The following is a 27,843-nucleotide window of genomic DNA, read 5'->3' as shown; positions in this document are numbered from 1 at the left end:
GGTGGTAACTTTTGGGGAAGAAATTAGTAAGCAAATGCGTCCTTGGAGATTCTAACTATACTTTATAATCCCCATTGTTTAATTTTAAGAAAAAAAAAGTAAAATGCTTACTGCTTTTTATTACTGCAAATGCAATATATGTTTGCTGTGGCAAAGTTTAAAAATACAGATAAGGAAAAAACCACTCATTTTCATTCAGAAGTAACCACTTTTGACACACCCTTCCACAGTATTATCTATATATCTGTATATGATATGTGTATATATTCATCTTTTTAAAACAACAAGTTGTTGGTTTTAATCAGTAATACTGATTGCTTTACTACTTTCTTCCTTTAAGCTCTCTGAAGCCCTTATGGAAGAATGAATGCTGTTTTGAGCTGAACTAAATAGGGTGACAAAAATGCTTTAATGAAAAGTTTAAAGAAACACACATTTACTTTATGAGACTTATGAAGATCTAAATCTTTTAAAAGTTTAAAACATCTTCTACAACCCAACCTTGGATAAATACAATACACTGAAAATTATATCTACTCCTCTGCTAGTATTATGGTCTATGAATCTTTTCTATGGTTTCCAGCTTTATTGGAGATCAGTGATCTCCAATTCAATGTGAAAGGACTGAAACTGACTAGACCCAGCTGTAGCAGATTAGGGAACGAGGCAAGAGAGACCTAGCTGAATTTGATGCCAGACCTTAATCATCGATGTCGTCATTAGGCTCATTTTCTTTGCCCACCAACCTCCGTCTAACCATTTATGTCATTTTTGCTTCCAAGAATAGACTTTCTCAGAGGCATTACTTTAGTATTTTCCAGCTTACTCTTAAGATAACTCACAAATGCTAAAATATCTATGAGGTCCTTAGGACTCTATACAGTTTTGGTTTTTAAACTGTATTGAATGAATATTATATTTCATCAGATTTAATACACCATATATGCAAATTGTGACATTGATTCAAGTGGTGCTATGGAAAAAAGATAATGCTGCCAATTAAACTATGACATGCTATTAGTTTCAGATTTTGTCCGCATTCAGAGATGTTAAAGTATGAAAAAAAAATCTTATAATAAATGATCTATGGCATTTAACACCTACACATTGTATATAGAGAATATTTAGTGATGTACCATGAACAGATTTTTAGCACCCAGTATGTATATACTAGGTTTTGTACAGAGAAGTTCAATTTAGAAAAAACATTTTTGACATTTAATTCATTTATTTTGGGATTGAAATCAAAGTTAAATGTTTATATTTTAACATGTATGTTCCTATAGAGCAGGGGTCCCCAAACTTTTTACACATGGGGCCAGTTCACTGTCCCTCAGACCGTTGGAGGGCTGGACTATAAAGAAAACTATGAACAAATCCCTATGCACACTGCACATATCTTATTTTAAAGTAAAAAAAAAAAACAGAACGGGAACAAATACAATATTTTAAATAAAGAACAAGTAAATTTAAATCAACAAACTGACCAGTATTTCAATGGGAACTATGCTCCTCTCACTGACCACCAATGAAAGAGGTGCCCCTTCCGGAAGTGCGGCGGGGGCCGGATAAATGGCCTCAGGGGGCCGTAGTTTGGGGACCCCTGCTATAGAGAGTATTCCTTTTCAGGTCCTTCCCTTACAGTCTCAGGTGGGGTCACTGGCCATCCAGGTGGTTTGGAGTCTCTGTATCTCTTTGTAATTTTTCCTCCAAGACAACAGAATTTTTAGTCAGATCACCCTTCACTTCAGGAAGCATGACTGGGGTCTTTCCTTTCATCGTCATGATTCCAGTAGATCACTTAATTCAGTTTTTAAAATTCATCAGGCTTGAAAATGCAGATTTATTCCCATCTATGTTTATTATATCTTTCCGCTTGGCCTGTTTAGTCACCAGATTTTACAGTTGAAGAAAGTGAGACTCAGGCCACTTAACTGATTTGCCCCTCAGCATTCAGATGGGTTCTTTCCTGTCTAGGGAGGTCTGTTCAACACAAAGCAGTCTTCTCCAAACTCTTTTAATTTTACAGAGCCAAAAACGTTCTTTCTGTTGCCTGGGATGTCTATTCTTTTCGAAACCTACTGATATTAAAATAAATATTCCCATCATCTTTAATGCTCTGCCCTTTATTGACAGCTGCTGTGTAGTATCCAAATGTAGTCATGTAGTTTCCCCTTGGGGATAGGAAAGGACATTCCTTACTTATCCACAGGACTAATTTGCTACCTGGAATATAAACATAGAACCACAACTCAGTCAAATATGAATTTGCTACCAGGGGGAAAAGTAGGAAACTTCTCATAGGTTCCCATCCTTTCCCCTTTGACTGTTTTACCTGCATTCTAATTTTCTTGTGTTAAAATTCACTACCTTTGAAGCACATGATAGAAACAGAAACCTAAAAAGCTTCAAAGTGTGAAATTTTTATAAAATTTCAAACACTTCACTGAGCATAACATAAGTAAATACAGAAAGTTGCGGTCTTTGGCAAAATTTACTCAGCTCTATACTAAATAGTTAGGGTATTTTGAGCCCCTCTCTCCCATTATCCTGCTTCCTGGGACCAAAAATAAACCCACTCTCTGGAAAATAAGTTATTAGGCTGGGCAAGGGTTGACAAATTATCACCTAGGCCAAACTTTTCTCTAAAAAATCTTAAGAAAAACAAACAAAACAACCACAATGGCTGTGAGGAAGGTGGACACCAGAAGGTATTAATTAGCAATGGTCTTGAATCACACAAGGGGCTTCTAAGTGGATGGTCAGAGAATGGAGACTGAGATAGAACGGGGCAGGATTGAATATGTGACGTATAGTTCTTAATTGCATTTTGGAAAATGGCTGCATTTGGTGAAAGGCCTCCTTATTCTCCAAATAACAAATAAACTTGTCAACAAGTCATCTAGATTTTTTTTTTTGCTTCTCTAAATAAATACTTCTAGTCTCAATCAGAGTGGGAGACAAGTCAAATTGTTTAAAACCCACTCATGCTTCTGAACCACCTCCTTACCAGTTATAATTGTGGCATCTGTCACTAAGGTAGGTAACTGAGGTTTTTATTCTTGATCTTGAAAAGTGATAGACTCAAACCATATTTTTGAAATAACTGGGTTAAAGTGTCTTCATCTAGAAATGTGAGCACTAAAATGATTTCCTTTAAAAAAGTGGGGAACATGTAACCATCCCAATTATATGTAATCTAGATTATTAGAACACATTTAAACAAATGTGTGTATGTCTCTGCTATAGACCAAATGTTTACGCCCCCCCCCCCCCATATGTTGAAATCCTACTCCCCTCCAATGTAATGGTATTAGGAGGTAGGGCCTTTGGGAGGTGATTATGTCATGAGAGTGGAACTCTCATGAATGGGCTCAGTGCCCTTTTACAAAAGAGACTATAGAGAGCTCTCTCTCCCCTTTCACCACGTGAGGACAGTAAGAAGACAACCATCAATGAACCAGGAAGCAGATTTTCATCAGACACCAAAACCGTCAGCACCTTGATCTTGGACTTCCTAACCTCCATAACTGGGAGAGATAAATGTTGTTTTAGCCATTCAGTCTATGGTATTTTTGTTATAGCAGCTGAATGAACTAAGACAGTCTCCAAATGGATGATGGTATTTTCAAAGAATTTTAGATGTGCTTTTTGTTTGTATTACATAGTAAAGGACATATCTAAAGTTAAAGCTGTTTTTAATCACAAATAAAAATGTTTAGATGCAGGCAAGTAACAATGTAGTGCCATGCTCATTCTTTTTATATTTTAATTATTTTGGTAATATAAATATAAGCAAATTAAAGAAGAATTAAATTATATTCTGGCTTCATTTCCTGTTTTCTTTACTCATTAGAACTCGGTAGTGAATGTAATGTACTACATAATTATAATGTGCCAGATATTCCTTTGGACACCACCTACATTAATTATAAGGCTATTTAAAATGAACTATGTGTGCCAGATGGCTGATAGGAACTTCTCAGGGGTCCCCAAACTTTTTACACAGGGGGCCAGTTCACTGTCCCTCAGACCGCTGGAGGGCCGGACTATAAAAAAAACTATGAACAAATCTCTATGCACACTGCACATATCTTATTTTAAAGTAAAAAAACAAAACGGGAACAAATACAATATTTAAAATAAAGAACAAGTAAATTTAAATCAACAAACTGACCAGTATTTCAATGGGAACTATTCTCCTCTCACTGACCACCAATGAAAGAGGTGCCCCTTCTGGAAGTGCGGCGGGGGGCCGGATAAATGGCCTCAGGGGGCCGCATGCGGCCCGCAGGCCATAGTTTGGGGACCCCTGTCTTAGATCAATAACCATCTTCCTCTGTAGAATTATGCTGCTCTTTAGTTTATCAGTAAGAATACAGCCACTAACATAGTAAGCACTCAGTGTTAACTCTGTGGCAAGCACTGTGCTAGGAGTTTTAGAAGTATTATTTTATTTAAATCTGTTGAGAACCCCGTGAGCTAGCTGTGATTATTACCTCTATTTTAGACACACAGTGATATGCTTACCTATGTGCTTTCTGTGTGCCTTCTTGGTTTTAGGCTGGGGCTAAAAGAACTTTGGTAATAATATATAATAATTTTAGCATAAGAAATTACATGAAGGGCCAACTTTATTTCCATTGATGAGTACACTGACAGTTTGCTGCCATCAATGGGCTTGATGCTATTTAATAAATTCCCCCTATGCTATACATAGTCACATTCATAATACATTGTTGTTCTATTTCTAAATTTAAAGATTTTTGTGCAGAAAGTTGTGCAGTGTGTGTATTTTACTTTAGAGAAGTCCAGAGATGAAAATAAAAATCACAGATTATCCCAGTTCCCACAGGAAAACAACTGCTGTTAATACTTTGGTATATATTCTTCCAGTTGTTTTTATTCATGTATATGTAAATATATTTAAATTCAATTGGAAACATAACTTATAGCTTGGTTTGTTTCTTTCTGATTTTTAAAATTAGTTTGATAATACAGCAAAACATTTTCGTATATCACAAAAATTTCTTCCACTAACTCTTTGACATCACTCTCAGCAATATCTTTTTGGACATGTTTCCTTGCACATAATTCTAACCATAACATAAAATTCCACTGAATGGATATACTCTAATTTTGAACCAATTATTTATTGTTGGACATTTAAGGAGGTAGAGAAAACTTTAAATATAAACACCGAAAGTTTTACTCATGCTGTTGGTCTCAGATTTTTAATGATTAAAAAATAGGCCCTGGCCGATTGGCTCAGTGGTAGAGCGTCGGCCTGGTGTGCTGAAGTCCCAGGTTCGATTCCCGGCCAGGGCACACAGGAGAAGCGCCCATCTGCTTCTCCACTCCTCCCCCTCTCCTTCCTCTCTGTCTCTCTCTTCCCTTCCCGCAGCGAGGCTCCATTGGAGCAAAGATGGCCCGGGCGCTGGGGATGGCTCCTTGGCCTCTGCCCCAGGCGCTAGAGTGGCTCTGGTCGCAACAGAGCGATGCCCCGGATGGGCAGAGCATCGCCCCCTGGTGGGTGTGCCGGGTGGATCCCGGTCAGGCGCATGTGGGAGTCTGTCTGACTGCCTCCCCGTTTCCAGCTTCAGAAAAATACAATAATAATAATAATAATAATAATAATAATGTGCCCACTAAAAGTCTTGGACTAAATCTCTATTGATCTGAATTTTAATCTAAAATAACTGCTGAAGGAATCTCAGAAAAATTTAGTTCATTTTCCTAATTCTAGATAGGAATACTATATCACTATCCCAGATATGTCTCTTGAAGCTATTCATGAATTTAATGAGGGAAGAGAATTCTATAACCCCCACCAAAGTATTACAGAGACATTGTGTCAGGAGCATAGGACTTGGAGGTAAAGGGACCCTAGGACCAAATACCAAATAAAGGACTCTGACCTTTGTCGTTATTTCTCTCTCTCCTTCTCAGTTTCTATGAGGATCCACTGCAGGGTTTCTGTGAAGAGTCTAAGAGATAATGTACACAGAGTGCCCAGCATAGTGTAGGTGCTGAACATATGCTATTCTTTCTATTTACCCTTTCTCAAATCTGTAACATTTCCTTACATTATTTCTACAATGAAAAAATACTACACACCAATATATATGGCAATAAATAACCTGAAGACCACTACTAAGCCTTCTGAACTGCTTATCCAAATCAAATAAAATGGCATAATTCATTAGACTTTTTCTTGACTCTGCCTTCATAATTCTTTAAACATTCAGACCCTCTTAAACTGTGGGACCCTAAATTAGACAGAGCATATTACCAATGGTCTGGCCAGTGATACACATGGTTGGAAATTCCACCATACGTTATATATTGTTATGTTGTTGCCACTATAGCAAAAACTTGCTGAATTAAGAAATTATGATGTTATTAACTCAGGTTCCATCTATAGGCCATATGACAAGGGCAACCATTTCTTTGTGTTGTTCTTATTTCTTGATACTGATTTCTTCATCTTGTTAGAAGCAGTTCCTTCATTATTTCAGGTTGGTTTTATTAACTTGGATCCATTCTCCAACGTCAGACTATTGCATTTGGTTCTAATCATATGGTTTTGTCATTGACACATGCACTATATTCTATTTTTAAGCCAGTAATTAAATTTAGAGGCAAATGAGTTAATACAAACCCCCACAGATCAACAAGACACAACTGCACACCTATGCAGCAGAGTACGGCAGTGACACAGAAATAAAGACTGCCTCTTTTGTAAGCAGTTTTCTCTGAATGCGAGTCCAGTGGCACTGAAATTTCCTTCAGCCTTACATGTCTGCGTAGATTTCAGTATATCATCTGTGGGGCTTATGGGTTTGTAGACTTTGGCTTTGGAAGCTGTAATTACCAATGTTTGAAAGACATCTGTGAGGGTGAGGATGGAGAAGATAAGCCAAAAGCAAGATGTATAATTACCACACCCTGTCTTTCTATCAGGAACTCTGGATGGTTAAAGCAAATTAGGACCTTTAGACAGGTCCTTCTCCTATCAGGGTGCATCATCAGGTACCCTGAATGTAGGTAATCCATCTCTCCGGCAGCAAGTGTCCTCTCTCGCGTACGCTATTAGCTCATAGGTCCTGCAATGACTAAGGATGGAAGAGGCTCATGCTCTCTAATACTGAGTGAGCACGTGCCTGACTCTTGCAATAAAGGCAATTTCTATAGTGAGGGAAAAACACTGTGCCTGGAGTCAAGAGAATGGCTTCCAGTTCTGAATCCCTCATGGTAACTGTGATGCCAACCAATGCCACAGGCCTCAGTTTCCCCCTCTGTAAAATGGAAACAGTCTCTGTGTTCTAACTACTTTATAGGATTGTTGCATGCAGAAAGCTCAGAGGTATGGGATCTGCTTTAAACATATTATGAAATTTTTATGAAACTCACGATATAGAAGGAAAAGTCATGTAGAGTCACACTATTTTGTTAGAGTTTTGAACATTTGTTTCTGTTTTCATCTATGGCTAAATACTTAACATATGTTTTCAATATGTATGTGTTAAATGTCCTACACCTTGAGTAGCTATGACTTGGAAGTGTTGAGAGAAATGACAAGATTCCTTGTCATTGATAATTAACAAAGGAACCAGTCCTTTCAAAGGTGGATGTCACTCAGACCTGACTTGCAGTGGTTGTGCTCTGCCTGATTTTCTTTAAAGAAAATTCCCAAGAGTTTTCTAAGAACAAGTGGAAGTGAGATTGGCCCTTGAGTGAGGAAAGTGGACAGCTAAAGCTTCTTTCCTCAATAACACGTTTATGCCTTCTTTATTTTTGTGTTAAGTGATGTTTATGCCTTGTTGAGTAATGGGAGGCAAAACTGAAGTTTGTTTAAGACAGTGCTCCACCCAAGGCGAGCAATGAAAGCACATATGTAAACTAAGGCCCCTTAGGCATATCCATTCAACCCCGTAAGTAGAACTATCAGGGAAAAGGGGTGTAGGGCAGATGGCACGGCTGGAGGTGAGAACAAATAGGAAGTTGCCCTGAAGAATGAAGAAAATGTAAAGGGAGGTAGGGAAACTGTAACAACTGGAAATGGGGTCTCACCATTGATATCAGTACATCCAGCTAATGCAAATTAAGATGGCATAAGATTTGTTTAAAACCTCTTTCCCGGCACAGTATAATAACCACTACCTTATTTTAAATGTAGCCAGGAAGGGCTGTGTTTGCTCAAGGGATCAGGTTTCCACACTTTCCACACCTGGGGAAGTATCAGCTAATATTGATTTAGCACTAATTTATACCTGATGGCCAGGGCTACTAGAATAGAGAAAAACTGGTACAAATTAGTGGGGCCCTGTGGTCCCAGAAAGTGGTCTTGTATATCAATACAAATCGCCCTTTCTGGGAGGGAATGGAAAAAATACTTTAAAGTGAATCTACTCTTAGTGGCTCCACCGCTGCTAGTGCGCTCAAGATCTCCTTTAAGAATGTTAGGAATGAATAAGATCAAATTACATTCTTAGATTTTATTATGTTTAGTTTATTAATTTGGGAGCTAAGCAAACTAGAAGCAGAACAGGCTTTAAAATTCCTGAGTCGTTATTTTATAAACAATAACTGTTAGCCACTTGGTTCCATTTACCTTTTCCTCAATGAAATTCTCTGTAATAAAGAAGTATCTATAAACTAGTCTTATATTTTAAAGATCATTGTAGATTATCTGGAACCAAAGAATTAGATACCAATTCTCTGAAAACTGTTCTCTCTGGGTAATTTCTATAAATTGATGTCAGTTATCAACATTTCTTTGCATCTGGCTAAAATTTGAGAAAATATTTTGAGCCTGTAATTAAATTTGGTGAACTTTTATTCATTTTGAACTCATTATTTCCTAAATTTGCCCAATCAGAGAGGTCACTTGGGGTACTTGCTAAAAATTATGCAATCCTACTCTTCCCACTCTCACACCTGCTGAAATTAGCCTCTCTGGGGAAGAGGACTGATATATATATTTTCAGCAAGGACCCCAAGAATGTCTGGTGATCTGCATGTTTGAAAAACACAATTCTGTGTCCTTAGATTCCTCATGCTGTCGGAGCTCTTCAAACCCCCATATTCTCTTCTCACTATACTTCTCTGTGACTGCTGGCTTCTTTGATCCATCCCACCTAAGAAATAAGGGACATTCCATTAGCCATATGGCCTTCAGCAGCAGTGGGTCTCTATGGTAGTGGCAGAAAACAACATCTGTAGTCTGGGCAGGGAGTCCAAGACCCTATTTTACTTCATGTCAGACTTCTCAGAGAATATCCTACATTGGTTGCACCTACCTTTACACCCTTCTCATCAACTCAACTATAATCTGGCTTCAACAGAGCCACATTTTACAGACCAGTGATGAGATCTAATGGCTTTCGCTTAGCTCTTAACCTTCTTGCCCACTCAACAATGTTCAACATTGCTGGCCACCTCATCCTTTTAAACACTTTATCAATTAACCATTTAATTATAAGAACAGAAACCTATAAATGAAACTGAAACAATAAGGAGGATTTTAAGAGACTACAGCAGGGGTCGGGAACCTATGGCTCACGAGCCAGATGTGGCTCTTTTGATGGATGCATCTGGCTCGCAGACAAATCTTTAATAAAAAAAATAATAACGTGAAAAATATAAAACATTCTCATGTATTACAATCCATTCATTTCCTACCGCTAATGTTCATGGTTGTGGATGGCTGGAGCCAATCACAGCTGTCCTCTGGGGCAACACCAAATTTTTATTGGATAATGTGTAATTATCCAATATGCATTGGATAATTAAACTGGCGATCATTTAAAGCTTGGGCAACAATAAAGCTGACCACCTGAATGACCAGTGACATACCTCACCAAACTGCTCACCACACAGCTGAACACAAAGCGCCTCCTGATGTAGGATGCAGTGAAAACTTAGGATGGGTCTCTTTTCATGTTCACGAAGGATTGTTACGCATTGGGTTGTGTGAGGTCAGGAAGTAAACTTCCCTCCTTTTAATCAAGTAGTCAGCTAGCTAATTGCAGAGACACTTTTGACAAAGAAAATGGCTAAAAGAAAAAAAGATACGGAGTATTGTACTTTTCAGCAGGAATGGACAGAGGAATTTGCCTTTGTGGAGATAGCAGGTTCTGCAGTGTGTCTAATATGCAATGATAAAATTGCATCGATGAAATGGTCAAATATAAAGCGGCACTTCTACACACGCCATACTACATTTGCATCAAAATAGCCAGTGGGGTGGGGGGCAGCAGGAAGAAAGCACGTCAAGAGCTACTGTGCAGAGTGCAAGCTAGTCAGCAGCAACTCCGTGTTTGGACCCAACAAGGTGACTGGAATTCGGCTAGCTTTGCTGGTGCTTTAGCAATTGTGAGAAACGGAAAGCCATTCACAGATGGGGAATATGCCAAAACATTCATGCTTGATGTTGCCAATGAACTTTTTGATGACTTTTCGGATAAAGATAAGATAATCAAACAAATAAAAGACATGTCTCTGTCGGCAAGAACTGTTCATAATCATATCATCATGATGGCAAATCAAATTGAGACAACACAAGTGAAGGACATAAATGCAGCACCATTCTTTTCTCTCGCTTTGGATGAGTCAACAGATGTAAGCCATTTATCCCAGTTCAGCGTGATTGCAAGGTATGCTGTCGGTGACACACTATGTGAGGAAAGTCTTGCTGTTTTACCTATGAAAGAGACAAGAGTGGAGGATTTATTCAAGTCTTTCATTGAGTTCACTAAAGAAAAAATCTACCAATGGATAAACTTACTTTGGTGTGTACTGATGGCGCTCCGTGCATGGTGGGGAAAAACAGAGAATTTGTAGCACTTCTTCATGAACATGAAAAGAGACCCATCCTAAGTTTTCACTGCATCCTACATCAGGAGGCACTTTGTGCTCAGATGTGTGGCGAGCAGCTTGATGTCGCTGGTCATTCGGGTGGTCAACTTTATTGTTGCCCGAGCTTTAAATGATCCCAGTTTAAAACACTGCTGGATGAAGTTGGGAATAATTATCCTGGTCTGCTTCTGCACAGCAATGTGCATTGGTTGTCAAGAGGGAAGGTGCTCAGCCATTTCATGTCTTGTCTGAGCGAAATCCGGACGTTTCTTGAAATGAAAAACACCGAGCTTCCTGAGTTAGCTAACACTGAGTGGCTCCTGAAGTTCTACTATCTCGTGGACATGACTGAACATCTGAACCAGCTCAGTGTGAAAATGCAAGGCATTGGAAATACAGTCTTATCCCTTCAACAAGCAATGTTTGCATTTGAAAACAAGCTGGAACTCTTCATCACCAACATTTACACAGGTCCTTTACTACACTTTGAAAAACTGGGAGAGTTTAAAGATGCATGCACAGCAAGTGACCCTGCTCAACATCTTGATCTCCAGCAGCTAGCGGGCTTCACATCTAATCTCCTGCAGTCATTCAAAGCGCACTTTGGAGAATTTTGTGAGCGCACTCGTCTTTTTAAGTTCATCACCCATCCACACAAGTGTGCAGTGGATAGTGCCGATCTGAGTTACATCCCCGGTGTCTCCATCAGAGATTTTGAGCTACAAGCTGCTGACCTGAATGAAGGCCTCAGACATGTGGGTGAATAAGTTCAAGTCACTGAATGAAGATCTGGAAAGACTTGCACGACAGCAAGCAGAGTTGGTGAGCAAACACAAATGGGGAGAAATGAAAAAACTTCAAACCGTGGACCAGCTGATTGTCAAAACTTAGAACGCACTTCCTGTCACATACCACACACTGCAGCATGTGAGTATTGCTGTACTGACAATGTTTGGCTTTACGTATGCATGTGAGCAGTCTTTCTCACATCTAAAGAACGTTAAGACCAACCTACAATCACGTTTAATAGATGGAAGTCTCAACGCCTGCATGAAGCTTAACCTCACCACATATCAACCAGACTACAAAGCCATCAGCAAAACCATGCAGCATCAGAAGTTGCATTAATGGTAAGAAGTACTTTATTCATCTTTGGTTAGCAACAGCATAACAATGTTATTAACAAGAATTCAAAGACTCATTGTACTTTAAAAGTGTTGGTCTTACATAAAATGCACACATTTACTTGTATTTAGTGTTAAACATATTGTATGGCTCTCACAGAGTTACATTTTAAAATATGTGGCGTTCATGGCTCTCTCAGCCAAAAAGGTTCCCGACCCCTGGACTACAGGAAACTCCCCCACAATAGTGCAATAGGGCTACACAAGGATTGGAATCAAGACCTAGGAAGCAATCAGTAACCAATCCAGTTTTTCTTTCTTATTTATGATTTTCATTTGTGTTTACATAGATTCAAGTGTCCCACCGAATATATCTCCTCCCACCCCCTTATTGCCCCTCAGCCCCCTATGCCCTTTCCCCCCAGTTCCTTCCCCCCTTCCCTCCAGGATTTGCTGTCCTGTTCTCTATAATGCTGTGTTATGTATATATAATTTCATAATCTCTTTCCCTTCTCTGATCCCATCTTCTCTTCCACTTTCCCTCTGACCGCTTTCCCTCTGGTCCCTTTGATCCCACCTCTGCCTCTGTTCCATTGCTCAGTTCACATTGTTCATTGGAGTCCTCAAATGAGTGAAGTCATATGGTATTTTTCTTTCTCTGCCTGGCTTAATTCACTTAGCATAATAATAGTTTCCAGGTCCACCCATTTTAACAAATAATTATATGGCACCTGCTCTATTCTAGGCACTGGCAAGGTGTTACATGGTCAAGTAGTGAACAGAAGAAACAAGGTCCCTGCTTTTGGAGACTTTACAATCTACTGGGAAAGGATTACCATCGGCATATAAACAAATGTACAGTATATTTATAACTTGCAATGAACACTACAGTTGAAATAAACTAACTTAATGATAGATTATTGTAGGTGATTAGTAATGAGTGAGGACTCAAAGGATACTCTGAAGACATGACATTTAAACTGAGACCTGAAGAATGTGAGGAGGGCACTCAGAGAAACTGAGGAGTTTCTGGTGAGGATACACCTGTGTGAAGGCCCTTCAGGGGTGTCTCAGGGGAAGTGAAAGGGGGCCGTGGTTGGCTGGAACTTAATGGGTAAGGAGGAAGCACAGAGCAAGATGAGGCAGAGAAGAAAGCAGAAGCCAGAGCAGGCCAGGTCTATTAAGCTACTTTAAGGAATTTGGATTTTATTGCAAAGTAATTGCAAGACACTGAACTGATTTAAGCAGGGAACAATATGACCCAACATAGTTCCAAGTTTATCCTAATACGCAGAAAATAGATTAAGGAAGACAAAAGCCGAAGGTAGAAGAGCAGTTGGCAGCTATAGCAATAGCCCAGGTAACACATGATGGCGGTTTGGGTAAATACAGCGGCAGAGGAGATGGAAAGAAGTGAATGAATTAGACATCTATTTATTGGGCAAAAATGAGATGACTAGATGATAGGATGGTGCTGAGGAGGCAAGAAGAGTGAGAAATCAAGAAGATTGCTCAGGTCGTCTTGTTTAGAATAACTGAGTGGATGGTGATACCATTTACTGAAGTGGGGAAATACAGAATTTCTTTTTGATGGAGGAAAACACAGGAGTATAGAAACTAAGGATTTAGCTCTGTTTCAGAAACATGAATTTCAGATGTTCTTGGAGATTCGCCATGCCTTGCCAAACAGAAAACTGGCTATCTGAATAGAGAATTTGAAGAAAATGCCTGGACTGAAGAGATGAATTCAGGAGTGGCCAGCATTGAATGTATTGAAAGTCATGAGAATGGCTGAGATTACCCAGAAGTTGAGTTCATAATGAAGAAAGCAGAGAATAGAGCCCAAGTTTTAGAGGGGACCAAAGGAGATAAGTCACTGAAGGTCACTCAGCAACAATTGTTAAAGTAGGAGACCGATCAGGTAATGCAGTATCCCAGACTCTAACAGAAAAAATATTTTTTTTATTCAAGAAGTTGAGCCTAACCAACTCTCTTGAAAATGATTAAAAGTTGGGGTAGGATGAGGTCTGCCAACGTGGAGGCTGCTGGCAACCCTGAGGAACATTTTGCAGCAGCACGTTGGTGTGGAAGCCTAACTGGAGTAGACCGAATAGGCAGGCAGTTAAATTGTAGGCAACTCTACCAGAGATACAGAGAGCAAACTGATGGTTACCGGGGAGGAGGGCGGAGGGGTGGCCAAAAAGGGTGAAGGGAGTAAGAAGTACAAATCGGCAGTTACAAAATAGTCGCAGGGATGTCAAGTGCAGCACAGGGAACTCGAGTCAACAGTACTGTAATAACTGTACACAGTTTCAGGTGGGTACTAGATTTGTTGGCAGGATCACTTTGTAAGTTGTATAAATATCTAACCACCATGCTGTACACCTGAAATTAATATAATACTGAAGTCAGATGTAATTGGAAATTCTTTAAAGTGCTGCTGTGAACGGAATGGAGATTTAGACCTGCAGATGGAAAGGGACAGCATAAGAATCTTTGTTTTGCTACTTTTAATGTTAGGATGGAATACTATCATACACATTGGCAATCATTAGGAATTTGGGAATAACTGAAGAAATGATGTCCCTGAGACAGTAAGAGAGGAAGATGTGTAAATTTGTTGGGAGGAATAAATACACCGAGGTTGTATTAGGGGTAGGCAGACGTGGAGATGGTTTTAGAGGATTGAAGAAAAAGGATAAGACATAAAAAAGTCATCATGGGAAAACGAACATATGCTCATGTCCTCTCCCATCCCCTCCCCCCTCATCACCTAGTCTTATTTCCATTTCCTGCAAGTGACTTCATTCTTTTCTTTCAGAAGTCAGGTTTCCTGTGCTTCTATGCCTGTGCAGAGGATGGCTCCACACACAAGTTTCTGTGTCCACCAGGTCATGCCCTTAATAGAAATATATTGTATTTCTTAATTCCAAATTCCCAGGGAAGAAATTTGATTGATCCGGCTTTAGTCAGTTGTCAAACTCAGATAAAACCAACCATGGTCGGAGGAGCAAGGTTATTTGGTATAAACATTGCTGTCAGGCCCAAGACCTCTCTCTGTGTATCAAGGGAAGATTTATCCTTAAAGAGAGGGGGACATGAGCTGCCAGGTATCCAACAAAGGCACCTACAAACTCATCTTCTGAGACGCCAGACTATTTATTAAGGAGGGCTTCCCTCCAGCCTTCTGGGGTTTTAAAACTCTCCCCTCCCCCACTAATGGGTAATTTCTCAACTATTTTTCCTTTATTTCTATGCCTTTCTCCCTTCCCAACTTCATTTGTGCCCATGGCTTCAATTACTCTATGTACGAGGACAACCCCCAAATCCCTATCTCTGCTCCTCACAACTTCACTGTCATTTTAAAACTACCTCCTAAACACTTTTTCCTCTTTTTCTTGTATCTATGTGAGATTAGGGATGGTAATTAAACTTACTATGGTAATAATTATTTTGCAATAAATATCAGTCAAGTTTTCATGCTGTATACCTTAAACATATACTGTGCTGTATGTCAATTAGATCTCTATAAAATAAAGAAGAAGAAAAAACCCTGCCTCTTCTTAAATATCCTCTGGCTGTCTTACTTATAGCTTAACTCATGATCTTCCCCCACAAACCTACTCTTTCTCTTGGCTGTTCCTGTTAAAACCATCACTACCCTCTCAAAGCCTGGAGCCTCAGTGGCCTGATCTTCTGTTTTCAAGGTCCGAAAAGGAGGATCTTTTACTCCCCTCCATGTCCTACGTCATTCTCCTAACTCGCATTACCAAAGCGCACGCAGACTCTTCTCAAAGTCTGATAAACTGTCTTCCTCTTTGCCGTCTCCAATCCAGGTTGTAAATTATTCTTGCATTCATCCTCATAAAGCCCAGCTCCACTCATGTTCTCCTCACCCACTCAAGAATCTACAACAGCTTCTCACTGCATACTCAAAAAAGTGCAAATCCTCCCGTGTGGCTCAGTGGTTGGAGCGTCTTCGCTGCAGGCCAACGTTGTGGGCTCGATCGGGGCACATACAAGAATTAACCAATGAGTGCATAAATGAGTGGAACAAAAAGTTGATGTTTTTCTTTCTTTCTCTCTCTCTCAAATCAATAAGTAAATAACTTTTCAAACAAAGCAAAACAAAGTACAAATCTTGCCTGGCAATCTCTACGACCTGTCATCACATACCAAGACTTACCTTCCGTCAACCGTCAGTCCAGGCAGACCCCTCAGGCCTTTCCTGACACATCCTGTGTATTCCTAATGACCTTCGTTCGTTCTCTTCTTCCTGAAGCCTTTCCTTAAAACTTACCTTTCTTCCCATCACTAATATTTATTTGCCTCTCTCCTATGAACAACATATGTTTAGATGTGGTTTTTAATGTTTATTTCTAGGCATATCTTGTTGCCTCTTAATAGACTACAATTTACAAAAGTGTGAGTGAGAACAGGTATGGTCTACAAAGTATAGAGCAGCGTTCAACACTACGAAGACATTTAATAAGTAACTCGATGTGGAGTTAACTGAGGCCGGATGCTAGTAGTATTGTTTCTATTAAACTCTCATAAGCCTATTAGATGTATTAATATGGATCTTTTCAATAAAATGCTGAATAGAACATAGAAACTGTGTGCTACAAAAAGTTTAAAATAAAGAGAAATCAAGCACCGATGATGAATTGATGGCACTTTAACAGCAGTCCCTGAACACATTTACATGGTAAAAAGTATAATTCAGCCATATAGGAGAAATTAATCCATCACACATTTAATCACCCTCATTTAAAAAACTCTCATTGAAAAAATAACACCCTGATAGTCAAGCATACTCTCTTCATGGGACTACTGCTGCTCTCATTATTACTGACATCATGCTTGGAACTAACAGAAGTGGAATATCACATCATGGAAAGACTTAGCATATTTGCAGTACTTTGGTTCCCACATGTTTAGCCTCTGCATGTGTTGCCTTTGTACAGTATAGCCTTTTAGTTAAATGGTGAAAGTCTATTTATGCACCAGCTTAGGGGATGTGCCCTTGGCATCATGGTTGGCAACAGGAATCGCTGTGAAGATGGAAGCTGAAAAACTGGTGGTCTTCACACTGTTTTCTATCCTTGTAGAATAATTGTATATTTACTCTCTTAATTTTTACCAGTTAAAAGAAATTAAAATTAAAATAAAAAATATTTTACCAGTTAAAAATAAAGCACACCCTATTTCTGCTGCTTTTTCTGAACTTCTTTTAGAAACAAACCGTGGGAAAAGCTCCTTCACATTGGTCTTAGCAAAAACGTTGTGGATAGGACACCCAAAGCACAAGCAACAAAAAGCAACAATAAACCAGTAGAAATACACCATACAGCAAACTGAAAAGCCTTCCACATGACAACAACAACAAATGAATAACAAAATGAAAAGGCAAGCCACAGAACAGGAGAAATATTTGCAAAGTGCATACTTGATCAAGGGCCAATATCCAAAGTATATAAGGAACTTATACTACTCAATAGCAAAAAAAACCCCTACAAACAATTACAACTTAAAAATTTCTAAAGGATCCAAATAGACATTTTTTCCAAAGAAGATATTCACATAGTCAGCAGGAACATGGAGAAGTCCTCAGCATCACTAATTATCAGGGAAATGCAAATCAAAACCACAATGAGATAGCACCGCACACCTGTTAGCATGGCTATCATCAGAAAAAGACATGACGTGCTGGTGAGAATATGGAGGAAAGGCAATCCTCATATACCATTGATAGGAATGTAAATTGGTGCAGCCACTGTGGAAAACAATATGGAGGATCTTCAGAAAACTAAAAATGGAACTACCATATGATCCAGCAATTCTACTTTAAGTTTATGTCTGAAGGAAATGAAATCAGTATCTTGAAGAGCTATCAGCACTCCCATGTTCACTGCAGCATTTTACAAGAGCCAAGCATCTTAACAACCTAAATGTCCAGCAGTGGGTAAGTGGATAAAGAAAATGTGGTAGCTATATACAATGGGAAACTATTCAGCCATAAAAAGGAAATCCTGCCATTTGTGATATCAAGGATGAATCTTGAAGACAACATGCTAAATAAAATATGTCAGATGGAGAAAGACAAATATATGGTCTTCCTTTTATGTGGAAGCTAAAATAACCCAAACTCAGAGAAACAGAGAAGAGACTGGTGGTTGCCTGGGGCAGGCAGGTGGAAAGTGGGTAAATGGGCGAAGGTGGTCAAAAGGTACAAACTTCCGATAGAAGATAAATGAAATCTGGGGCTATATGTACATCTTGGTGACTGTAGTTAAAAATACTATGTTGTATATTTGAAGGTTGCTAAGAAAATATGTTTCAAAAGTTCTCACCACAAAACAATTTTTAATTATGCGAGGTGATAGATTTGTTAACTAACTTTATGTTGTGTTAATCATTTTGCACAATCACTTATAACAGTACATTACCTGTATTGATCTTAAACGTACACAACCTTATCTCGATAAAGCGGTGGGAGGGGGGGGGGGGAGAAAGCAGTGTTTTTATTATTTACATGAAATGTTCCCTTCTACTTAATTTTTTTCAGTTCCTTTATACAGGCCTCTTGAGAATAGCTGTTCCTACTGGTTAGATGGAGCTAACTCACTGATAAACTAGCAGATGTCACTCCCTCCCTAACTGATCTTCTCAACTGTCCTCCTTTGTCTATTTCAGTTGGTTATTTTTTTTCCTGCAAATTTCAACTGCCTTTTCATCTTTACCAATTTCATTTTCCATTCTTAACTTCTCATGAGCCTCCGAAGACTAGTATTTTTCACTTTGCACATATTATATATAAGGCCCATAATACAAGGTATACTTTCTCTTTGATGCCAGCCCCCATGCAGATAGATTTCTGTATGGTTTACAGTAGCCATGTGGAGCAGTCTCCTACTATGAAGCTATGCATTTGCAGCAGAGATATACCTGTTATTTATATTGCACACAGAAATTAGGGGATATTTAAAAATGAATGTGAAGCCATAAAATATCCCCTAATTTTTGTGAGTAGTGTATTTTTTTTTCTGACGAAAGGCATGGTTTTAGTTCATGAGACAAGCACTAGATAGAATTTGCTCCTCTTTCAACATCAAGCAAATGTTGATTGTCTACCACGTACTGAACGCTGTCGTGAGGACTGAACAGTTATAAAACAGGTAAATTGTCTTACCTTATATTCTAGATGGGCAGAAAAAAGTTATTCTAGTATATAATACACTGCATGGTGGTAGGTGCTCTGGTGGGCGGTGAGGGATCAGGGCGAGAGGAGAGGATGCTTAAGGGGTGCCTGCAATTTTAAAAAGTGTTTTCAGAAAAGCTGTCATCTGAAAAGGGTTGACATCTGGGTGAAGACCCGATGGAAAGGGGAGAGAACGCCATGTGCTGCCTGGGGCAGGAACTCCTCAGGCGGAGGGAACACCTAGTGCAAAGGCGCACGTAGCCTGTCACAAGCAGTAAGAGGGTTTACTGTAAGCATCTGCCAGGGACAAAAATGCAGGCAAGGCTTTTTCTGTTGTTGCTATAAAGAATGCACCTACATAAGAGCTTAATCAGCTTAAGATGAACATCAGTGCAGATCTGTTTAGTGTTCTCTGTCAGCCATGACCTCATTGCTAATACTGACAGCCTGCACTGCCTCTTAGGTTTGGATGGGCCTTGGAAGAACAGCCTGGCAAACCTGGATGAAACTAGGAGAGAGAGGCTTTCGTAGCTCAGGAGGACTGATGGTTCTTTATCTCATTCTCCCTCCATATGGGGCTGCATATTAATCATACGTAGCCCATGATTCCAAGCTTTCATTTACACCTAAAATATAGTCCATTACCATTTACAAACTAAGAAGTACGTATAATATTCTACGTACTAATTACGTACATTTACTAACATTACATTAGCTAATGGTGGATTCTTGTCCCACAGAAAGACAAGACATGGGATACCGAGAACAAAGGTATTTTCTATGCTACCAAATTGTGCTTTCGATGTTGTCTTCTTCCAGTTGGGACAACACAGTAAAGAGGTCATTACTAACATTATGTCTATGTAGACTTCCCAGAGATTGTTGTAACAAACAGAGAATCTGCACGAGGCCCAGCTACCTCATCTCACAGCCTCATAATAGTATAGCAATGCTCCTCTACCCAAGAATCCATGCCTCCTGAGGGTTCCAATTTACTGAGAAGATTTTCATAAGCTTCTATTATACCCCTGGCGACCCTTAATAAGAATAACATGTTAAGAACTCAACAAATGGACATTTAAAAACAGACATTGGAGTTAGTGTATTTCTTCTCACCTTCAGTTTGTTTGGAGACTGAATTCCTTACACATGAAAATCAACCCAGTACTTAACTTCAGGAAAATATAGGTTAAGAGACAACCAAGATTTTTTTTAGCAAAGAGAAGGTGATTTAAAACCCAAATAGGTCATGAAGACTTATCAGTAACTGAAAATAGTACTTTATGATTGTACTACAGGGGTAGGAAAAAGTAGGTTTATGGCTATGAGTACACATAACCGAGTTTATTCTTGTATTATTACGTATTAGTTATTGTCTTATTTTCCATACGAACCTCTGCAAACCTACTTTTGCCCATCCCGGTAGTTCTCAGTGTGGGTCATATAGATTCACTTCAGATGGCTGATTTAAGTTGGCTATGGTAGGTTTGAACAAATACAAAAAGCCCTTGAAATATGACCATGTATGCCGTTTTAAATCCAAACCTAGTATTGATAATTATGACTGTGGCTTGATATAAATTTAGAATTATTATAATTGAATGTGTTTAGGTTGTTTCATATTTATGTTTAGGAGTGGCCAGAGATGATATTTCTATAATGAAACCATGCTGTAATCAAACCAACAACTTAGAAACGTACCAGCATTTTTATTTTACCCTTACAGATTTTAATCTGTCAAATTATTTTTGGTCATGATATACTGGAAAAGTCATTGGAAAAAAGCAGGCCATTTATCATTCTTTTTCCTCAGGAAAGAATGTAATTTCCTAATTAATGAGGAATCTTTAATTTTAGATGGAAACAGTAACACAATAAGTCAATTATACCAAATTTGAAGGAGTAAAGTCTTTCCTCCATTTATAATTTAAAAATGCTATTCTGGAAAGCATATATAGAGTGGGCTGTATTCACTTATGAAATTTCTTTTGAACTAATGGTAAGTGATCTCACAGATGAGATTTGTGGATTGTTGAAAATACTCTACAAACATGTACCCCACAGCTTTAAGCTGTGATGTGTAAGAATAGAGGGCTTACTCACAAACTCAAAAGTTTGTCCCCACCGGTTAGATTCTTAGCTTTCCACTTACTAGCTGAGAAATCTCAGGTAAGACATTCAGCTTTTTATGTGCCTCAGCGGAGACCACAATGGGGCTAATAACAATGTCTACTTGTGGATTATACTAATAGGACTGAATGAGTTAACACCTTAAACATTCCTAGGACAGTGACTGGCAAATGGTTCATGTTCAATAGATGTTAATTATTCTAATATGGGATAAAATGAAGAATTATCACTAGTCTTAATAGGATGAAGTATTGGATGCAATTCTAGTATTTATATTAGGTTTGTTTCATCTGCTTTTTTTTTTTTTTGTATTTTTCTGAAGCTGGAAACAGGGAGAGACAGACAGACTCCTGCATGCGCCCGACCAGGATCCACCCGGCACGCCCACCAGGGGGCGATGCTCTGCCCCTCCGGGGCGTCGCTCTGTCGCGACCAGAGCCACTCTAGCGCTTGGGGCAGAGGCCAAGGAGCCATCCCCAGCGCCCGGGCCATCTTTTTGCTGCAATGGAGCCTCGGCTGCGGGAGGGGAAGAGAGAGACAGAGAGGAAGGAGAGGGGGAGGGGTGGAGAAGCAAATGGGCGCTTCTCCTGTGTGCCCTGGCCGGGAATCGAACCCAGGCCGACGCTCTACCACTGAGCCAACCGGCCAGGGCCTGTTTCATCCGCTTTTTATAGACCTAGTATACTTTCTGGTCTGAGGGCTCAAGGAAGCAGAGAGGGATGGCTCCTCTATGCGAAACTGACCCTTGCCTAAAGTGCCTGAAATTAGAGGAAGCTTGTCAGTATGGGCAGACACAAGAGTACACCAGTGTGACTTCCCACTTTTTTTTTTTATCTCAAGGAAATTAATAGAGGGTACTAATGTAGATTTTTTAAATGAACTGTTCCTGCTTAATTAAGGTTTAAAACCTTGGCTTATTGTAGGGTAAACTTAGGTTTTTGATAGTCATCCAAAATCTCTGTGTCTCTTCAGTTTCACTGCAGAATAAAAACTAGATTTACCACAGTGGATTGTTATATTAAGTCTGTTATTTATTTCTCCCAAGAGACCATCTGCTTCTGGGGAAAGGAAATAGGGTGCCTCCCATTAATATAGCTAACTGATGGTGTAATGATGCACAATTCCTTTTTGACCCCTGCAATTCAGTTGTCTCGGAATATAAGATTTAATTACTATCTCATTTCACTGCATAACTACACATTAGGACAGTCTGTGAAAGTATTAGCCCATTGTTCAACCCAGCATCCAGATACTCTTCTTTTGATCAATTAGTCTATTTGGCACGAAAACTCAGATTACTAAAATTAAGAGGGAAAAGGATGGATTCTTCTGGTTCCAACTCCAAAACATCCTACCAAAACAGGTGTACTCGCAAAGTAAAGTTTGCCTCAAGTGGCCTCTGTCTCAAGTTGTACAATCGGCCCTGGGAGGGTGTCGCCCTCGCAACCTGCTTACCCAGGTGTGCGCGTGTCTGTGGGTGTCGGGGCACGCGCAGACACACAGACCCATTTTCAGGGCAGCCCAATCAAAGTCTAGCTCTCACCTCAAAGGTTGTCAACTCTCACGCCCCTCCCTGTGCGTTCAGCCCCCTCCTTACACATCCACCCTTCACACCCCACCTCCAAAGTAGAATTCACCATTTTCGTTGGTTGATACTCCTTTCACTCCTATTCTAGAACCAATCACTCGAATCCTGGTGGAGAGCCGCGGGGCCAATGGGGATGTTCGTCGCGGCAGCTGCCGGGTCCCGAGCACCGGGAGGCGGTGCCGGGGGCGGGGTGCGGGTGGGGGAATTAGTTGCCATTTGGAGTGAGGAACGGGCAGAGGTGGCGGCGGTGGCGTGGGCTCCCCGGAGAACCAGCTACTTCAAGGCCCTTACCCCCCTACCCGGTCCCCAGAAGCAGGAGCCCCGGCCCTCCCTGCAGCTGCCGGGCTCTCCGAGCGTGCAGCCCCGCCTGGCTGCGAGCCGCCCCCGGGGCTGCGTGATTCGGACGGTCGCCCCTCTCCCCTGTCAGCGATGCCGGGGGCGGCGGCGGCGGCTCCGGGCTGCTCGCGGCCCCGGTCGTGACCGCCCCGCCGAGTCCGAACGGGCGGTTCGGGCCGTTGGCCGTCTGTTCTCGCAGCCTCCCCTCCCCCTCGCCCTCCCCCTCGCCCGGCGGCGGGGGTGCGCGTCGGGCCGGGCCGGGCAGGGAAGGGAAGGGAAGGGCCGGGCAGGGCAGGGCAGGGCAGGGAAGGGAAGGGAAGGGAAGGGAAGGGAAGGGGAGCCGAGACTCCGCCCCCTCCGATCCCCCCGCCCCTCCCCCTACACTCTCGCACGCACCGCCGCGCCGGCTCCCACACGCTCGCGCGCCTCCCGCTCCGCGCCTCGGTGTCGGCGGGCGTCGTCCAGGGCCCGCGGGAGCCACCATGTCCACTGCCTCGTCCTCCTCCAGTTCCTCCCAGACCCCTCATCCCCCGCCGCAAAGGATGCGGCGCGGCGCCGCGGGCTCCCCGCCCGCCGCCACCGCCGCCGGGAGCGGGACCGGTGCGGGCGGCGGCGTGGGCTGCGCCCCGGCTGCGGGAGCCGGCCGGCTCCTGCAGCCCATCCGCGCCACGGTTCCCTATCAGCTCCTGCGGGGCAGCCAGCACAGCCCCACGCGCCCGCCCGCCGCCGCCGCCGCCGCCGCCGCCGCCTCGCTGGGCAGCCTTTCGGGGCCCGGCGCGGCCCGCGGCCCCAGCCCGCCCAGCCCGACGCCGCCGCCGGCCGGGGCCCCGACCGAGCCGGCGCCGCGAGCCAAGGGCCGCCCGAGACGGTCCCCCGAGAGCCACCGGAGGAGCAGCTCACCTGAGCGAAGGAGCCCCGGCTCGCCCGTGTGCAGAGGTAGCGAGCCCAACCCTTCCGTCCTCCCGGGCTGCGTCTCCCCGACGGCCCCCTCCGCGGAAACGGCAGCCTCTCCGGGCTTCTCTATGCTAGTGCCTTCTCGAAGGTGTGAAAGTGGCTTTGGGAACCTCACCCCCTGCGCTCGCTGCGGGGCTCGGAGGAGCGAACTGCAGAGCAACTTTTATAGGACCCTCCTGCCGCCCCGCACTTTTTATCTCACATCACTCACCTGCTTGGAAAGGTCTTTCCATTTAGGAGTTGATTAGCTCACTCGTGCATTTGTCGTTTGTAACCGGGGAAGGAGGAACTGGGCGAAACACTTAAAAAACACGCACAGAAACTCTCCAGCAGCCCCTTTGTGCTTTCCTTCAAAGTTCCTAACGTGTGGGACTGCTGGGATCATTTCTTCTTTCTTTTTTCTTTTCGGGGGGTTGGTGGCATTAGTTGTGATGTGAGGATATTTGTTGTTAAGTCTGTGTGGAGGAAACAATTTGAGATGTGCAATTAAAACGTATAGTGTTTTGTTTTGCCTTTTTTTTTTTTCCGCTCTCCCTCTTGTCTCTACTTTATATAGTCATATGCATCAGAGCAGTATTACACTGGAAGCAGCTGATGCCCAACTCAACATTTTCATGGTAAATTTTAAAACCTGTTTGTGAAGTGTGCTTGCTCGTTCCTTCCATTTTTAAGTACGCTTAACAGTTCAGTTGAGCTGCTAAAGGATCTCAAGTTTCTTTTTTGTTAGGTGTCAAAGGTAATGGTGAGCTAGCTGGTGGATGCTGTCGGCTTCCCTTAAGGTTTTGTGTTTTGGTTTGGTTTGGTTTAGCTTTATGTCTAGGGACACAGTGCATGATCTAGTTGGCCCTCGGGGGAGAAAAGGAAGATTAGCCGAAACGGAGACTTAAAGCTCATACGGGAGAGGAGAGTAGCTAGTATTAGATACCAGGCTAGAGCTACAGATGCTGCTGCCGCCGCCGCCGCCGCTGCCGCCGCCGCCACTGCATTGTGGAGAGAACAAATCATACTAAGTGGAAAATCTCTGCTTGGAAGGGAAACACTCTGGAGCTCTCTGTGCAATATTTATGTGGTATGTGGAATTTTCTAAACGGTGTTTTCTTGATGAGGGTCTTACACTTGGAGAAAGTGGTTGTTATGATGGATTGCAGTTTGGTGTGTTTGTTTTTAATATTTCTGACCTGTAATTAACATGTTGCTAAGTCACTTGTTTCCAGACCACTTCATGGTGAGGCAAGGTAAGGATGTAGTGCAGTGGTATGTGTACTTGAGCACCAAGAAATACATTTTGTAATCTGTATGCACCAGGAGGAATTTGCTCCCCCACTCCTCCCCCAGGTCAAGCCAGCTGCTGCAGAAACTGACATCCTCCAGCAAATCCTGAATGAATGAATGAAAACAACGTGATTGCCCTAATAATGACCACCACTGAACACACATCTTTAGCTGTATTTCATAGAAAAGGCCACCATTTTCTAACAGATTAATGCCATATGCACCTCTTTTGCACATTTTCTGGAGCTATATGCAATGAGAGGTAACAGAAAGAAAAGAAGGCAGTGGTTACATAAATTTTTGAATGATTTAGCTTCAACAGTGCATAGATTGTGTTTTGGGATTTTCTTTTAGGGACTAATATAAGAAGAGCCATAAAATAAGCATTGCAGATAGATTGTGTACAGAGGGTTTTGTGGGCAGAGTAAGAGTAGTTTCGGCAATTGCCACAACAATATAATGGCCATCTAGGACCTCCTCCTCTTTTGTTGATAAACACTAACATCTTACAACAGACCATAGTACAACTAGTTGATCTGCATCCTTCAAAAGCCTTAATTGCTTAGGAATTACATGGTCCGTCATCAAGCAGTTTTAATGAAATTTGTGATCAGGCTTAAATCTCCTCTTTGTTGTACGGCACATCGAGTTTAATGCAATTTTAATGCAATCATGATGAAAACACTTCTGAGTCTGCTTGTGCGGTAGACAGATTTGCATCATCAGAGAGCTTGTACTGGGAATGGAAGAGGCTTTTCTGCTGTTTGTAACACCAGGTGGTTTTATCAGTTTCTTACATTGAAGTGATTTTGAGTACAAACTTTTGCCCTCAGTCCCCTGATTTTATTACCTTTATGTTACTTCTCCACATCATGCCTGGCTAGAAAGCTACGCAAATTAAAACTGTTACAACTAGTCTATTCTGTTTACTTAGCCATTTAAAAATCCGTACTATGAACAGTGGAACAATTTTTCAAACGATTATCTACTCAGTTCCTTTTGAATTCTGCAAGGTTCTGACTTCAGAGGATTTTAGTCTCCACAGGTCAAGGCTCCTGTCTCTGCCTCTGCTGCTGCAGACACTGACATCACTATACTGCATGAATGAAAAACAACAACGTGCTCCATTTCTTGCTCTCCACCTCCTTCCTTTTCTGCACACTGCTGTGTGTGTGTGTGTGTGTGTGTGTGTGTGTGTGTGTGTGTGTTTTAGATGATGTTATGCTGGGTACAAAACTACATTTAAAAATGTTAAATTAAATAGATGGTAGCTCAAGGGATATGTATTTAGTTTAGAGGCATATTGTTTACAAAAAACTTTGAAGTGCTATGAGCATTTGGACTAGAGGTGATAACTGAGCATTCAGTATTTTTTATCTGAACTAATGGTTGAGGAAGAAAATAGAGAACCTTTAAATAATTCTTTGGAATTGTTTTACAAGGAAGAAATTATGAAACAACATAGTTTCTAAACATGTTAGATAATTATCTTCCTCTTAAACATTCTTAATATGCATGTTTATAAGATTAAGCCTAGAGTAATAAAGAAATGGTATTTAGATTATTTCAAAAAGCTGAGGAAAAGGTGAATTCTTTAAATAGATGCCTTTAATTTTCATATATTATTTTATAAAATCCAGCATGGTGGTGGTAATTCCCTTTATTTTTGTAGCACAGTTTTAGACACTTTAAATGGGTATTATAACAGATACATAAATCCCCAGACACACCTTGCTTCTACAGAGAGGACAGACTTCTATAGATTGAAGCTATGTTGTTTATGCATTGTAGATCATATCTTTGTATTTTTTTTGAGCTTCTTTTGTATTTTTACAACTTTGAGATTTGTTATTTATATTCATTTCTTCTGCCATTAGTAAAATGTCCCCCTCCCCCTTGTTTGGTTCTGAAGAGTCTGAAAGTGGTGAATGACAAGCCACTGAATGCATCTTCAGGCTCCCTGTGATGTGTTTGTTGTAGATGTAAAATCATAAAGTATTATGCAAATAGTTATTTTTTTGTAATGGTAATACATAAAGTCTACCTTTGAGATCAATAGAGCAACTCAAATGAGAATATAATAGGATGTTAGTGTTAATGATCTTTAAGCTACAATCATGAAGTGACCACCAAAAGAAACTATACTAAAGTTGTTTTTTTCTGAAACTTCATATAGCAAAACCCGTGGACTTAAAAAACAGAACAAATACAGTTTTTACTGTTTAAGATAGTAAGCAGCAATTACAAATCCTTTGGTGATTTTTTGTGAAGATTGAGCGTTAGAATGAATTATAAATTCTAAAAGATATAAAAACATTTGGATTGGAGTGCTCTGGGTGGAGACAATTGCTTATTTCTAAGTGTACTAAATCTAGTTA

General features: G+C 41.0%; 1 protein-coding gene across 2 annotated transcripts in view; it reads left to right on the top strand.

Moving 5' to 3' along the window:
- The first annotated feature begins 23,596 nt into the window (after positions 1-23,596).
- GLCCI1 (glucocorticoid induced 1) overlaps positions 23,597-27,843 on the top strand; it is a 97,378-nt gene continuing 93,131 nt past the window's right edge. For both annotated transcript variants that reach the window (XM_066353735.1, XM_066353734.1), the window contains exon 1: positions 23,597-24,175. In XM_066353735.1, coding sequence (XP_066209832.1) covers positions 23,722-24,175 — 454 coding nt within the window. In that variant the 5' untranslated portion in view covers positions 23,597-23,721. The remainder of the gene's footprint in view (positions 24,176-27,843) is intronic.

Source organism: Saccopteryx leptura, chromosome 12 (assembly GCF_036850995.1).
Source record: "Saccopteryx leptura isolate mSacLep1 chromosome 12, mSacLep1_pri_phased_curated, whole genome shotgun sequence".
Lineage (NCBI taxonomy): Eukaryota > Metazoa > Chordata > Mammalia > Chiroptera > Emballonuridae > Saccopteryx > Saccopteryx leptura.
The sequence above is the reverse complement of the archived record's forward strand: the minus strand, read 5'-3'. Positions and strand labels throughout refer to the sequence as shown.